The 17610-nt window shown below is 27.7% G+C and overlaps 1 protein-coding gene across 2 annotated transcripts in view; it reads right to left on the bottom strand.

Annotated features, from left to right (window-relative positions):
- Positions 1 to 17610, bottom strand: part of LOC130667837 (neural-cadherin) — an 87626-nt gene that overhangs the window by 42602 nt on the left and 27414 nt on the right. Inside the window, exons 10-13 of one of the 2 annotated variants that reach the window (XM_057469699.1) lie at positions 14007 to 14197; positions 7363 to 7564; positions 6901 to 7083; positions 2935 to 3124 (exon numbers count right to left, since the gene is read on the bottom strand). In XM_057469699.1, coding sequence (XP_057325682.1) covers positions 2935 to 3124; positions 6901 to 7083; positions 7363 to 7564; positions 14007 to 14197 — 766 coding nt within the window. Of the gene's footprint in view, positions 1 to 2934; positions 3125 to 6900; positions 7084 to 7362; positions 7565 to 12695; positions 12887 to 14006; positions 14198 to 17610 lie in introns of both variants that reach the window. The other variant, XM_057469700.1, reaches the window with a different exon arrangement.

Raw genomic sequence — 17610 nt, 5'->3', positions numbered from 1 at the left:
TTTTCTGCCATTGAACGACTTGTCTCTCGATGAATTTCTCCGTGAATCAAAGTAGTAATTTCGTTGGACGTACAACCGATATTCATAGCCATTGTACACATGTTTTTACACAATACTCTACACTTTATATTTACGATAAATGGAAACTATCTACATATATATAAATAAATCACTCTGCAGATGCTCAGCGTTATTAAAATTTACCGAAACTAATAGCAGTTGCTCATGTAGATTACGTTTATGTTTATTTTTATGTCAGCTTTTATTTATTAAAACCGTTTATAAAATTATTATTATTATTATTATTTGTACAGTAAATCATTATTGATCTCCATTTGTCGTCATTATAAAATAAATAATCCATGAATATTTATATAAGTAATTTATTTATTGTCGAGTAGCGACCGAAATTTGTTTATCAAAATATAAATAAATAAAACACTCGAGTTAATATTTAATAAATGTATTTTAAAGGCCGTAAAAATATAAAATAAAACCAATGAATGAATATCGCGGCAAAGAAATTTTTTCATTACATCGTGATTCAGATAAAAAACGTATCTATGGATTTTTATTTACTTTCAGTAAATATTTATTTAATGCATTTATAAATGGGGGTATTAAAAATAAAGTCGATCATGCGAAAAGTTGATGAATATTTTAAAAACTCAAAAGTATTTAAATATTCATAAAAGTATTTTTTAAAATCAGCAGAACAGAATATTTATACACGAAGCTTTTAATAAAGTCCCTTAATAAGAAACATAATCTCGAGATATATATTTTGTTTTTTCTCGGTAGTTTTTATTTTTTGAGCTCTGGGTCTTTATCTTATATATTTTCTGCATTGAATAACGTCAACAGAGAAAACCGATATCCACTTTTCTCAGTTGATCCTATAACGAGATTTAAACGGACAGAGCGACAGGCTTTTTCGTGGCATTCAAAACTTTTCAATAGGATTTCAGAAGTATTTACTTCGCAACCAAATACTTTTATGCATCATTATATAAACTAACAAGGCCGCAGTTGCCCTATTTAGTAATAGGTCTAGTCCCTGTTATCTCAAGCTATATCACTGTATTTTTTTCTCTACTGCACTAGATAGAATTTATCTTAAGGTCAAATTTTATTGTCGAATTTCGTCTAACAAATCAGATTTATCGGAGCTATCAAATTTCGTGACACTGAGAAAAATTCTATATGTGTTTATATACACGAGCTATAAACTCGGAAATAACATCCACGTTTTTTTACAGATATTTTCTTCTAGTAAACTATGACAGTTGGATATAAAACCACGTCCATCATATGCTCACGTGTCATATTTATATTTTATCGGTATCTTATTTATAAGATCGCGTGCATAGAAAATAAGAATTTCTTGCCCGTAAAAAAAAAGGTCAAAAAAGTGTTGACTCTAAACTTTAAAAGATGACAACGATCAACTTTTTTTGAACGTTTTTCAAACTTTGGAAAATTCAAATTAAAGAAAGCGAAGAAAAAAAAGACAGAAATAAATAAAAATCAGTTTTTACTGACCGTATTGTCCACTGAAAAAAAGTGATAAAATTCATCACTTTTAATGGAAAGTCAAAAAAATTTACAAAATAGTCGAAAAATATTAAGTCAAATGTTTTCTTTTTTGAATTTGAATTGAAATTTGAAAAAATGTTTGTCGTGTCACGTTTTTAAGTTTGGAATAGTCAACACTTTCAATTTTTTTTCAATGATTTTTTTTACACGGGTGGCGCAAGAAAAATTTTGAATTACGAAATGCAACCAAAATTTTTTTGGGACTCGAAAAAATTAATTGACAAGAAAATTTTTCTCGCCCCAGTAAAATTTTCGTTTTCTTTTCATAATAGAAAAAAATTTTTTAGGGCAAGTAAAAATTTTTTGCGACAAGAAATCCCTTCTTTCTGTATGGATAAATTTAAATAAAAAAAAAAAATTACAGTCTTGTTTCCAAGCTAAATATCGCTTACGGTAACAAATATTAAAAAATAAACGACCGAAATTTAATATTAAAAAATTTATTTATTAAATTTAATCTCAGAGTTAACGAATTATTGCCAGATCAGTGAAGTTTGCACATTAAGCTTCCGTTTAATAATTTTGAGTTTACCGTTTACTCAGTCGTTAATGCAAATCCTTGAATAGTAAACTAAAGTGATAATGGCTTTTTATTTTTATAAATTTAAATTTAAATTTAAAATCAATCTATTAAAATGAAAAAAAGTTTTTTCATTTTGATTCCCTTACAACGAGAAAAGAATTAAGTTTCGCTTGTAATTCATTATTTTCCCATTCAATTTTAATGGAATTTTTTTTTCTTTTAGTAATTATTTGTTTTGCGTACTCACTTAATGGTGTAAGTTGATATTCATTACTGGGATATTGAAGTGTCGAATATCATTAATATAATTGTCGGCATGACAGTTCATTAGTAAATAATTAAACTAATGAACGAGTTATAAGTTTAGTTCAGTCGGTGTTAATTTATATAAGTTTGTAAATTTGAATTAAAATTTTTGGTTTAATTTTGAAAAGCGGACATTGAAAAGCGAGGTATGAAAGCATTGAGAGAAACTTTGCTGTGAAAATAGCACAAACAACAAAAGTTTAACGGCGAAACTCGTAATTCCGAGAAACATACTAAATCCAGTTTGAGGAATTAGTGAGAAAATCCAACGAGAGAAATCCGTTTTGAGGAAAATTTAAATGTGAAACTAATTCGTCCTTGTACAAATGTAAAATTCGGTAATTTTATTTCCGCTTTAAATGGAAAAGTTTGTAAAAAAAATCCCACCAATATTCCAATGATTTTATTTAATTTACTTCTTAGCCAAGGAAATTTAATTTTTATTATATTTCACTCAACTCAACTTTGCTTTTAAATAATGCAATATATAGAGTATTAAATAAACTTACCTGAATTAGGTTGCCCGTTGCTATTAGGTCGTGCTGATGGCGCGCCATCTCTTGCTTCGACTTCGAGAGCATAAGCGCCCTGTTTCTCACGATCGAAGATTATTTTGGTAAATATTTCCCCAGTCTCACGGTTGATTTCAAAGTAATCTTTGCCTTCGTTTCTGTTACTATTTACTACGTAATAAGTAACCTGTTAAAAAACAAAAAAAAAAATTCATTTAAAATCTTCGGGATAAATTTTTGATATTTAAATTTTTAAATTATGCAGAAGGTGAAAGACCTAGTACCCGATCAGGGAACTAGTAATCGTTTACTCCATGTATTTGTATATTTATATATAGTGAAATTTGGTAAATATATATATACAAATACATGGAGTGATCGCACAGTACATAGTTGAAAATTTTGTGTTCTTGTGTATAAAAGTTCATTGGTTAAAAATTTTGTGTCCATTATTTGACACCATCAAGTAAATTTAACTAAAGTTTAATTTGTTATCTGATCTCAACAAGTTTTAGACCTGTATTATTGTTTGAAACAAGTAAAATGTGTTAAATTAACACTAATTTTTAAACTGTGTAAAAAAGGATTCGTCAAAATCAACACGGAGAAAAATGTTGGCTCGAAGCCTACCAATTTTTATTAAGCTTTCGACCAAACTTGAAACAGGAAGTGAAGCATCCAAAAAATTATTATGCTCATACGAAAAATTATTATGCTGTATTACAATACTTACTAGGCGCGAGAAACTTATCGATAAGCTTTTATGACAATTACTTCCATACATTATAATAGTTGTGATACGGCATAATAATTTTTCGTACGAGCATAATAATTTTTTGGATGCTTCACTTGTTGTTTCAAGTTTGGGCGACAGCATAATAAAAATTGCTAGGTTTCGAGCCAACATTTTTCTCCGTGAACACTCATCGTGTGTAAAACGAACGTACACTTACTTCTATGTTATTTGAACATGTGATGAGTGTTAAAAAAGTTACACGCGTATATTAAAAGTAAAAATTTTTCCAAAAATTCTTTTGTGATGCTCGAGGTTATTTTTAACATATTTCGTGTGTTGATTTGACAGTAACATAAAATGTGTTGCTTTCGTATAAAATAACATTTTTGAGTGTTAAAAAGTCAATCGATTGTGACAGTTCACAAAAAATAAATACTGTGTTAAATTGACACCCAAAAGTGTTAAAAATTCAACACTCAGAATTTTAACCCACGTTTTTTTTTTACACTTCGACGATTCGTTTTTTACTGTACAGGTACTGGGTCTCTTATCTTACACTGAAAAAAAAATTAACTTTTGTAGAAACATTTTCTTAAGTAGACCAACAAAAATTATGACCATTAATTTTATATTTATTTTGAAGAATTATTTTATTGATAGAAGAAAATCGTTATTTATTTGTAGTACTCCAAAAAAAAAGATCAGCATATCTCGGATTTATTCGATTGATAAAACGATTTTTAATCAAATCTTTAAATTTTTGCATTACAAATATATTAGATTGGAAATTTTCAATAGCATAATTTTTGTAAGAAGAATATGCAATATTTCTAAAAGTTATTTTTTCTCTCAGTGCATTCATTTTTCTTCTCAGCCCGGCACTTAAAACTAATAAATTTATATTTTTAATTTTAAAACCTTTTACTGTGAATAGTAAATGCGAAAATAAAAGTTTCTTTAAATTTTAGTCCAGTACTAAACCATTGAATAAAAATTTTTAATAACTCTTTTGAATAAAAAATGAATTAATTACAATTTTTTTTACTTCTTACGAAAGTACTTAAAATCTTTTAAATTAAATCCCTTTTACATTACAATATTTTACAATTAACGATAGTAAATATTATGAAGGATTTTCATAAAATTAAAAACTAAATTTTTTTCAAGAAATAATTACTTTGTTAGCTTAAGACTCGAGTATTTAGTTGGGTATTTATTTGCCTCAAGCATTGCAATGACTTAAAATATTTCAAAGTGTTTGAATTCCACTGGTACGAAAATTCCGACATATTTATTTTAAAATGACTTTGGAATTAATGGGCTGAGTTTGTGAATTACAATGTAATTAATACGACTTTATTTCCCGGTTTCTTGATAACAGTTTTTAAACTATTTCGAGTGTTAATTTTTGCTAGAATTTTATTTCAGTTGCTCTAGACTGAATCATAGTTACAACAAACCAATTATACAGCAGTAGAACTAGTAGATACAGAAGAATGTTCTAAACTCATAAGTACAGAATGTCTGAATTACAACCCTCAGAACTGCGACGCTTGCGAAACGTCAGCGTTATTTGAAAATTTTATAATACGCGTCATTAAACAAAATATATGATTAGTAAATAAATGTAGTCTGTAGAAATTAATTAGTTAAGAGCATTCTTACACAGAAAAAAAATTTTTTTGGCGCAAGAAATTTAAATTGAAAAAAAAAAATATTTCTTAGGACGAGAAAAAATTTCTTGGTTCAAATAATTTTTGTTTTCGCGCCTAGAAATTTTTTTGTCATCAATTTGTAGTACAAAAAATTTTTTTGGCGCAAGAAATATAAATAAAAAAAAAATATATTTCTTAGGACGAGAAAATATTTCTTGGTTCAAATAATTTTTGTTTTCGCCCCTAGAAATTTTTTTGTCATCAATTTATAGTACGAAAAATTTTTTTGGCGCAAGAAATATGAATTGAAAAAAAAAATATTTCTCAGGACGAGCAAAAAAATTTCTTGGTTCAAATAATTTTTTTTTTCGCTCCTAGAAATTTTTTGTCATCAATTTATCGTACGAAAAATTTTTTTGGCGCAAGAAATATAAATTTAAAAAAAAAATATTTCTTAGAACGAGAAAAAATTTCTTGGTTCAAATAAATTTTTTTTTCGCTCCTAAAAATTTTTTGTCTTCAATTTACAGTACGAAAAAGTTTTTTGGGAAGAGTACAAATTTCTTACACCAAGAAATCCTTTTGTTCTGTGTACTGTATAGTAACTAATAAGAAAAAAATTCAAATTTTTTCTAATTGGAAATTTTAAGTAAACATTAAAGTAGAACTGCCGGTTTTAGAATTACCGCTGAAAATCTAATGAAATTATCTACTAAAATGTCGAATTTCAGTAACTTCTGAACGGAAATTCTAAAATCGATAGTACTAGGTTAGCAATTTAACGGAATTTATAATTTGAATAGAAATTGCATCAATTATTGCTACAAATTATTATTTGAATTATCAAAAGTACCCAGTCGTAAAATTTATAGCACCGAGTGGTTTAATTAGTTATCAATAATTAAAACGGGTGTAATTTAAATTAATTTGAAATGTTTTACGTCATGTTGCATATCGACGACCGCGTAACAAAAATATAAATTCAAGTAGTGACCGTAATAATGACAGATTTTAATCGGATAATGATGAAATATAATGTCGCCAAATTTAAATTTCTATAAAAATACAGCCGTCCTAATTTGTAGCCATACAAAAATTTTGGCCAAAATAAATTATCGTTATAATGAATCCTCTTTAAACTCGAGCATCCTTGACGCAAAACAATAATTTATTTAATGTCGTATATAATTACCAAGTAATATCAATTAACAATAAATTTTCACTTGATACTATTGTGATTTTGACAGCTGCCAAAATTATTGACCCAGCGGCTTTAGTACAAATTATGACTGACAATCAATTAATAAAATGTCTGAATAAATTTACCCTTTTAACATTAAAAAAAAATGTTATTTCAATATAAACTGCCGTGTAATTACCGAAGTAACACAAACAACTTGAAAGTTAAATTGAAATAAATCTCAAACAAAAAATTACCAACTCAGCATAAATTAAATCGACAATAAATTATTTAGAGCAGTAAACAGATTTGAAATTCAAAGTTCTAGTGAGTGTGTGAATGTGTGTGTATGTTTGGGAGGGAAATTACCATTAAACAAGCCACGTGTGTACCTGATTGTTTGGAGCCGTTCCATCCTTGTCTATTGCGTTTACTTGAGTCACTTTGCTCCCAATAGGTTCGCCTTCAAGCACAGTTTCCTGTTCGCCTTCCGTAAATAATGGTATCTCATCGTTAACGTCCTCCAATACAATATGGATTGTTGCTTCCGACGCTAATTGTTGGGCTCCATTATTCTAAAAAAAGTTAAAATCGATACTCATCAATTTGACTTATTTTTTTTCTTTCAAAACCTAAAACTTCGAATGATCCTGAAGTTAACAGACAGTCAACAATTTTTTGAATTTTTTTCAATAACTCAATTACATAAAAAAAAAAAAAAAAATGCACATGTAGAAAATGAAAAAAACTAGAAGTGTAATATTTTTAAATATTTTGTTTTTAAAAAAAATCCAAAAATTATTAAACGTCGGCTAATTTTAGTATCATAAACTTTCAATGTATTTTTGACTCACCTCAACTCGAATTGTCAAATTGTACTCCTTTATACTCTCGTAATCTAGCGGATGATTGACTTTGATGTCGGCCCAAGTGACGTTGTCTTTCGAAGACGTCTCCGAGCGTTGTTGGAGATAAAATGTATGAAATTTGTTTGTTTGGGCGGTCGATCCGGGCATTAAGTGGTAAAATACCGTCGGGTTAAGTTCGATCCCCGAGCTGTCAGGCATACAAGATAAATGTAAGTCTTGGTTGTCCTTAAGTGTGTGGCCTGTTTATCTTAACATTTAAATAATCAGGCCCGTCATAATAACGAAACGGAAACAGAAACGAGAACGGAAATTATTATTTTTCCCCTCAATTATTATTTTTAAAAAATTAATTTAAAAAACTATTAACTTTTTATTATTATTTTTATAAATATATAATAATAATAATAATAATAATAATAATAATAATAATAATATATATGTAATTAATATATAAAACTATATGTGAGTATGGCTTTAACGAAAGATTCCATGCGAGACAATTTAATGAAAAATATATATGTGTAATTATATATTTACCAAAAAACTTTAATATCTATTTAAACATCTAATTTTAATTTATACCTAACGCACACGTTGCAATTCTAATTCATCACATATTATTTTGCTAAGCAGTTAACTTTACTCTATAATATAAATATTACTCTTTTAATATTTATGTAAACTAACTATTTTATTTTTTTATTTTATTATTATTTTTTATCTTTTTTTTTTTTCAAAATTACTCTCGTTATCGTTTCTCTCTCGTCCAATTTTTTTTATTTTATTTTTCAACCCCCACTGATTGTGACTCTATTGTGAAAATTCCTAAACACACTCGCAGGCTGCATTTTCCATTGATCAAAACAGTAAAAAAAAAAAATAATAATAAATGCGTGTCATCTATTTTTAAAAACTACTCTGGCAAACCGGCGCCCATGTTAATTTTTTTTTATCCATTTCAAGTTAATTAATTTTTTAATTTTAATCAGCGTTCATTTCCATCCCTGTGTTAAAGTGTGTGTTCATTTTTAAAAATTAATTTTAAAATCGTGCGACCGTAAATTTACCGCGCAATTTTAAAACCGGCACCGAACAGAACGTTCGACATTTTATTTAATAAAAAAATAAATAAATTTTTTTTTTTTTATATTTTTTCAGTGCAAATAAATATTTTTTGATTGTTTATTAAACACAAGCAACTAAATGCAATAACGTACGAACGTGAATGTTCGGCACACAAATAAACCGACCGGATAAAGTAAAAAAAAAATAAAATAAATAAATAAAATATAAAACAAATGCGTGTATAAATAGTGTGTGATATGTTAGTCGCTTAAGCGTGATTTCACCGGTTAAAATGCATCTGCATTTGTGCGCGTACGTGTACACATCTATTATCAATATTCACCTGTTTATTATTTATTCATTCATTTATTTATTAATTATTATTATAATTATTTATTATTAATTATTTTAAAAATTTATTTAATATATGATTATTTATATACTTTTTTTAATGATAATATAAATATGTAATCACGTTACATTGAAGCAAAAAGGCGCAGAAAACGATAATTCAAATCCGATAACGGGAAATAATTTAATTTAATATTTTTTTTTTCTTTTTTTTTTTTTTTTTAATTGTAATTATTATTATATTAAGAGTAGCTGAGAAGATAGACATATACCATAGCCCAAAGGGTTAGAAAAAATATTAGATCGGTGCTTCGGAAAAAATAAAAAAATAAATTTTTTTATTCAAAAATCTGTGCCGCGTGGTGATTCATACGCACATTAAAATTTCGCGTGTGTTTGTTTGTGCGCGTGATATTAATATTATATGTTATCATAAATTAATTTTTATATATTTTTTTAATTAATTAATCATTACATACCAATAATAACTAATTAAAAAAAATATAAAAATATAAATATATAAATAACTATTAAATGCATCTCGTGACTCCCTTCACCCCAACCAAAACCTTCAGTTAATTTTATAAATAATTAACGTGTTTGAGTGTGTTTGTTTGTGTCGTGTTTATTGTTCATGAGTTTTCGTGCATTTATTTTTGAATCCCGGTTTTTTTTATTTTTTTGAACAGACGACTACAAATAATTGCTATCGATTTTTTTGCTTTTATATAAATTTATAAATAAAGAAAATAAAAAATGGCTTAACGAATTACATTCTCCGCGATTGCAATATAAAAGATATTATATATATATTATTATATTAACGGCTTCTAAAATTTTTCATTATAAAACTCTACGATATATAAACCAACTACGGCCTCGAAGACACTAAACTCAACGCAATTGTAAGCAACTGACGAAACATGCCCAAAAATCAATTACGGCATTCAAAATATATATGTTCGACGTTCTATTACTTGATGCAAGTCTCTCTGCAAAAAGGTAATATAACAAATGTATAATTTTTATAATTAACAAAATAATAATAACTCAAAATTTAATTTCAATAATAATAATAATTATTTTAAATTCAAAAATTATCAAAATAAAAGGATTTTTAAATAATAATTACAAGGATTTTTTAACTCGCATCAATTTTCACTGACTACGTCCTTCAGGCATTCTTTTTTTTAAAAAAAAAACTAAATAAATTATAATGAAAATCAAAAATCGGAGATTCTGCGGTTTCCGTGGTGCTGCCAAATTACCGCGACTTCTTGTAGAACTCGACGAAAGACTTTTTTAAAGAGTAAAATTTTTCGATATCTCGCGTAGTTTTTGAAAAATATGGATTTTAAGAAAAAAGCGATTTTTTCAAAAAAGTTAAAAATTTCATAGATTTTTAAATTTCTAATTTTTTTCCGGAACGTAAATTTAAAGACGAAAATTTTGTAAAAAAAAAAAAATCTGAATTAATCCATTTTTGAAAAGTCTTTCGTCGAGTTTTATAAGAATTCGCGGTCGTTTGGTGGCTCCACAAAAAACGCGGAGTTCCCAAAATCAAAAATTTTTCCGTACCGGACGGTAAAAAAAAATTGACAGGCACGTGAGACTTTAATATAAATAAATAAAATAATAAATAATAATTTTTTAAGATGCCAATAATTACGAACAAATAAATAAATATAATAATAATAATAATAATAATAATAATATATAATATATATGATAAAATATGGATATCAAAAGTTTAAAAAATCAATTAAATGGGAATTTTCAGGAAGCATCTATGTTGAAGCATGCCCAAAAAATGTTTACGGCACACATATGTATCGAACTATGGGAGTATCAAAACAATTAATCATATATATGTATATATATATTTATAATTATACAAATATTACCATACTATTGCATATATAATTTAAATATTTGAAATAATTTTTTTTGAATTATTAGTTATTTTTTTTGGTAGTCATATATATGCATTATCAAAAAGCATATTTGTATTTATATATATATACATATATACTGCAATTCGTCTGACGCGCGACGAAAACATTTTTTCTAATTTTATTTAAATCTTAGCCTTTAATTATCAAAAAACGTTTATTATTAATTTATAATAGTAATTTTTTATAAACTGTCTCGTCTTTTAAAAAAAAACGTGAGCAGGCGGATTTAAAATCTCATGTCATCGCGAGGGGATCGTGACTGCTCACGTCGACAATTATTAATAATTCAAAAAAATTTTTTTTTCTTTATCAAAAGAATAAAAAATTTTTTTTTTCTACTTATTTTATAATTATGAAATGCATTAAAAATTATTCAAGTATTTAATAATAATAATAAGTGATAATAATAATAATAATATTTTTAAAAAATAATTTAAGACAAAAACATTAAGGCAAGTCTTCGTGAACAGCCACACACCGATTAAAGACGTGCATCGAATTGGAATGTATAATAATTGTGCGTTTTTTATAAATTTTTAAATGCAGTGTATAAATGTATAATCGTATATTAAATAATTAATATATATTTATATACATATATGACCGATTTAAAAAAATTGACTATTTTTTGCTTTTCAAGGACAGACTTTCAAAAGTTTCAGTAGGATAAAATAAACGCGGGAAAATTGGAGCTCTTAATATCAAAATTAGGCATTTCCTCATTTTAATAACATGGGAATTTTTTTTTTAATTTTGAATTTTATCTCAGGAACGACTTAGTCTACTGAAAAGGTCAATGCAGATTTTTGGAGGGGATTGGAAGCTATACAACAAAAGTTTTTTTTCAATTTTTGGTAGATCAAATATTTGAAGTTAATCGAAGTCAAAGTTGAATTTTCAGAATTTTTACTATTTTTCAACTTTTCTGGTGAAACTATCAAACTTATGAAAATTTGTTATGAGACCTTTTTTGTAGATCGTTTTATTTCCAACAAAATATCTTTAATGAATTTTTCAAAATTCTTCAAAGCTTGTTAGTTATTTTAGTTATTTGCATTCGAAATGAATCAGCTTTAAACGACTTTTGAAACTGATTGATTTTGAATGCGAATATCTACAGAGCATTCAGGAATTTTGAAAAGTTTGTAAGAGATAATTTGTTGGAAATAAAACGATCTACAAAAAAGGTCTCACAACATTTTGTCATAAGTCTGATAGTTTCACCAGAAAAGTCGAAAAATAGTAAAAGTTCTGTAAATTCAACTGTGACTTCGAATAATTTTTGAAATATCAAATTCATCAAAAATTGATGAGAAATTTTTTTTGTAGTGTTCAATTCTCTTCAAAATTATGGACCTGTTCAGTAGACTAAGCCGTTGATGAAATAAAATTCAAAATTTAAAAAATTTCCCCACGTTATTCAAATAGGAAATGGAAAATTCAAATCAGGAAGTACTCAATGTTGAATTTTCACAGGCGTTTTTTTTACCCTACTGAAACTTTTGACAGCATGTCCTTAAAAAACAAAAAGTCATCGATTTTTTTGAATCACTCTAATATATATAATATATATATATCGACGGTTAAAATAAATATTCTAAGACGAGACTTGTCGTCCACCTGTGTGTCGTTGTCAGTCTGTGTGAATAAAAATGTCAGTAATTATTATAGTTATATATATATTTATCTAAAATATAAAAAAAACTGATATTTATCATGAATAAATTAAGTGTAATTGTAGAGTGTGTATTTATTAAAAAGTAAAATAATTATTTAAGTGTAGAGTTTAATTGTAATAAAGTAGTAGTTGAGTTTGTGAGTTAAGTAGTAAATGTGTGGGTTTCGTACACAATATCAATTAACGTGCACAAGAACAATACTGCCACGAGATTTTTGCGTGCAGGGCGGGTTCGTGCAGCCGCACGGAGCATTAACAGTGTGACAGACCTGGCTTTAACAGACACAACTTTAGCCCCAACGGCTGTGTTCTCTTTACAGTAGATCGGGCCATACGCAACGTGGTCCCATACGGGCGGATTATTAGCACGGTCCACAACGTCAATCTGAACCTCCACGGTTCGCGACAAGGGCGGATAACCCTTGTCTTGTGCCATCGCCTCCAGCTTGTATGTCTCGCGCTAACACCAGACACGTGTTTGTTAACAAATGGAAAAAGAAAAAAGAACGGCGTTAGTCTTGACTAGTATCCGTGACATATTGGATTTTATTGTCCAATTTTCAGCGAGTCAACTCGTTGAGTCTTATCTTGATCACTAGACGGTTCCTGATTATTTTATTTGTTATTAATAAATAAACTTAAAATAATAATTTACCGCCATCTCTCTGGCCTTCACTTTTTTTTAAATTATAACTTATAATTGTCAATTAAAATATAACAAAATAAAATAAAAGTTTATAATCGCATCGGTCTCTCGCTCGTGTGAGGACGGAGGCAGCAGCTGGAGGCTGAAGGAGAGACGCCAGGACGTCCCGATCGACGATCGTAGGCACCGTGGCTCTCGTAGAATACCTGTATATCATACCTAGGAAGTGTCAGTGTTTTTTTTTTTTTATGGCACGTTATTCCCTCATGTCACCATAATACCCATTATTATTACCATCATTTTTATTATTTATTTATTTATTCATTTTACTTATCAATAATCGCGTCTCGTTACTCATACACGAGACAGCCTAACTATTGTTTTTTTTTTTTTTTAAATATATTTATAAATAAAACCCTGTTTGGGATTGTCGCTAGACGACAATTGCAGTGTGCACGTACGTGTAATTACATCAATAGTTCATATATTTATCAACTATTTTTTTGTCATAATTATTTTCTTTAGAGCAAAAAAATAATTATGCTACTGGTTAAAACAAAATTATTGATGATGGGTGAGCTTTACAAGGCACACCCACACGCCGCGCTTAACCATACGTGCTTTTATTTAAATATATATATATATCAATATACTGTTTATAATTTTGTTTATTTAATTTAAAAAAATAAAAGGTAATGAATAAAAAATAATAAAATAATAAAAGTAGAGAAAGAGAGAGAGAGAAAGATGTGTGAGTGTTGATATGCGGAGAGTGATAAAGATGAGTTGTTTGTGTACAGGTTGATAAAAGACAATAATTGTAATAAAAAAGATTGAGATTGACAGATAAGTAAAGAGAAGAGAGAGAAAGAGAGAGCACTGCATGGCGCGGCACGGCATGTCTCTTGTCTTGGTCATGTCGTGGCATACAAACCTGGCTTTCACCGACGTCACTACAGTACCCACTGTGACATTTTCTTTGATGTGAATGGGGCCGTATACATTTTGATCCCACAGAGGAGGTTTATTGTTTCTGTCTACGACGTCTAACTCAACGTCCACGTCTGCGAACAAGACTGATGTCCCTTTGTCAGAGGCCCGCACCTTCAGGCGATACCTGTCTCGCTATTGGCAAAACATGGGCCGTCAAGTAACAGGACAATTTTCGGGACCATTTTTATTGTTGTTGGCTGCTGTGTTCTTTTTTTTTTTTTATCATATCAACTCTTCAAGATTTTTAATTAACCGTAAAAAAATTAATCAGGCAGTGCCTTGGGGTTTTAGATTTGATTATTTATATAAGAATTTGAATTTGAATTTGAATTTAAATTTAGAAAAATCTACGCAAGCCGAAGTCTGGTAGGTATCCTCGCGTGGGACTTTAATAAAAAAGATCCCGCGATTGACGAGCCAGATTTCGCTTAGCTCTGGAACACTCAAACGGGATTATAATAATATGTAATATTAAATAGTATTATTATATATAATTATTATCATTATAATTATTATTATTATTACATCAATTACGTTAATTAATTAATTAAAAGTAGAGGTAATACAGTGAAACGCCGCAGTTATGTTTAAGCGACGTTAGGAAGAAATAATGACATATATGTATAACTATATTTATATATTTATATTAGATATATACACACAAATGTATATATCTTTATATAATGAATAGGGCTAGGATTTTGCCTTAATTTAAAAATAATTAATAATTAGTGGTGTAAAATTTTTGATGTTACGGCGAAAATATTGGTCGTATAAAAAAATTTTTGAAACAAAAGTTGTTCAAAATTTAATTTTGAGAAAAAAATGTCTCTTATAAATTTTTCTTAGGACTAATAAGAAAGCCGTAATTTCGAAATTAAGATTTTCATAATTAATAAGAATTTGAATCATTCATTATGAATTTGAATTTTGAAATTACGGTGGAAATATTGGTCGTAGGAAAAAATTTTTCAAATAAAAGTTGTTCAAAATTTAATTTTGAGAACAAAATGTCTCTTATAAATTTTTCTTAGGACAAATAAGAAAGCCGTAATTTCAAAATTAAGATTTTCATGATCAACAAAAATTTGAATCATTCATTATGAATCTTAATTTTGAAATTACGGTTAAATTATTGGTCGTATAAAAAAATCATAAAAGACGTTTTCTTTCGAAAATTAAATTTCCTACAACTTTTGTTTGAAAACTTTTTTTGTAAGACCAATATTTTCGCCATGATATCAAAAATTTGAACCATTAATTTCAAAATTAAGGCAAAAATCCTCCCTAATAATGAATAATTGTAATAATTATTATACATATATATCGGTGTGACAAAAAAGTTAAATACTGGTGCTGCTACTTATCGATAGCGGAAAAATTATTGTGCAATACAAATTTCTACTGTACACTGTATTGTTATTATTTATAATGTATGTATAGATTTTTATAAAATAAATTATGTTGTATGAAACAAAACTATTTAATATATTTATATAATGTATATATATATAATACAGCTATGACACGATGGATACCTACGCAGCTCAGGCTGAGCGTTCAAATAATAAAAAACATTTTAAATCAAAAAATAAAAAAAAAAAAAAGAACATAACAGAAATAAAAAAATTAAATTTTGTTTAAAAAAAAAAATTACATTTTTTTACGGGCGAATCGTATTTTTAAAAAAATTTATCAGTTGTAAAATCTCATTTTAAAAATAACTAATTTTTTACAAAATAATTAAAAGTGTAATTTTATTTACAAGTGAATAAAAAAAATTAATAACAATAATTAGTTTTTACAAATGACAAATCTTTTTAAATTGAAGCAGTGCTCCGCGTAATTAGAGCAAATTAAACAACTAAAATAATAAAAAAAAATAATAATTAATAATAAAACTAAAACTAAATGAAATTAGTGTGCAATTGCACACCAACACGATACTTATTTATTAATAACTATTGTTATTATTTAAACTATTTGCCTCCGTTGGTTATTTAATTGAGTGTTAAAAAGGAGAGTAACCTACTTACTGGAGCACAGCCCTTATTTTATTGTTCATCATGAAATCCGAAGAAAGAAAATGGTGCAATAAAGACAAACATAAAAAATAATTAATAAAAACTAAAGAAAATAAATTAAGCAAAAAAATAATTAGTATGTTAATAAATTTCAAAAATAAAATAAATGAATAAATAAATAGTAGGCAGGCATCGCATGCAAGCAGAATGCAAAAGGGTCATTTTTGGGGACCAAAGGGCGTAGGTTGCAGGGCTGGGTTTTAAAAAGGATTTTTTTCTTTGTTCTTAAATTGTTTTATTTAATTACCATGGGTAGGAGTCAGAGTAAGAGAATAGAGCGAGCTTGAGTTTTATCACTTCCTCGTTTAAGTTGTTACTGTTTTTTGTATGGTATAAATAATCCGTGACCCCTCAAAATTATACCGCAGCGGCTCTCAAAAAATAATACGATGGACGGTATGCATTTTATATATAAATATATTAAGATATATAACTTTTGTCTTTCATACTCGTATATACGGTATGCCGCCCCAATCACAGAAGAAAAAATGTCACACCACGAAATCCGTACCTCTGTTTTGTCTCTTGGGTTCATTAATTAATTAAATACTTTGATAAATTATTATTAAGTTTTTTTTGTATAGTAGGCGCTTATTATCTATCGCGGTGCACACTAATCACTTTAATGAATGAAGAAAAAAAAATACGATTTTATCGGAAGGTAGTGAGTGTAACAATGAAGGAAACATTATTTAGACAGAGCGATAGGTGTGAATGCGTGGGAGGATGAGTGACTTAGACTTGAGATGACAGAAATAAAGAAAGTGAAGAATTAGGAGAAGCATCGAGACATTTTTGTCTGACTTTAAATTCGCATTTTTTTTACGAAGAGACTTTAGTTTTAATGAGAGGTAACTTGTTTTTTTTTTTTTTTAAACAAAATAAATTATAGATTAATGAGGGTTAGTAGTGAGTAGTTATGGGAGGAGCGAGAGAGCGCGATCCTTTTTCCTGTAAAGGATGTTTAAAAAAAACACATTCATTTATAAAAATGCAAGCATTCAGATATTATTGTAAATCTGTGATGCACCACAAAATGCGTAGACGTTGAAGTACACAGTACGTGGGGCTCTAAAATTTCTGGTTCCCACCTGCTCCTGGAAGTTTAAAAAAAATCACTTCCCTTTTAATTAAAAACATTCGCATTAGTTGGTTTAGCTTCTGCTCCATTTCAAACACATCAATTGGTTACTTGACACGACGGTTGTTATTTACGTTACTTTATTTTTTAGTTTGTCATTCATTTTTTCATTTTTTTTTTATTTAACTCTGCTGTATTTTTATTTCGTTTGATTCTGATGTCGAGGAGATTTTAAATGGTAAAGGGTTCAAAGTGCACACGCGAATTTTTTTACAAGATCCCTGATAAATTTTAAATATATCAAGTAATCCTTTTATTTAAATATATACTAACTGAAAATTTTTATTTACAAAATTATAAATTTATTTACAAAAATTTAT

The sequence above is a fragment of the Microplitis mediator genome, chromosome 5, assembly GCF_029852145.1.
Source record: "Microplitis mediator isolate UGA2020A chromosome 5, iyMicMedi2.1, whole genome shotgun sequence".
In the NCBI taxonomy this organism is placed as follows: domain Eukaryota; kingdom Metazoa; phylum Arthropoda; class Insecta; order Hymenoptera; family Braconidae; genus Microplitis; species Microplitis mediator.
The sequence above is the reverse complement of the archived record's forward strand: the minus strand, read 5'-3'. Positions and strand labels throughout refer to the sequence as shown.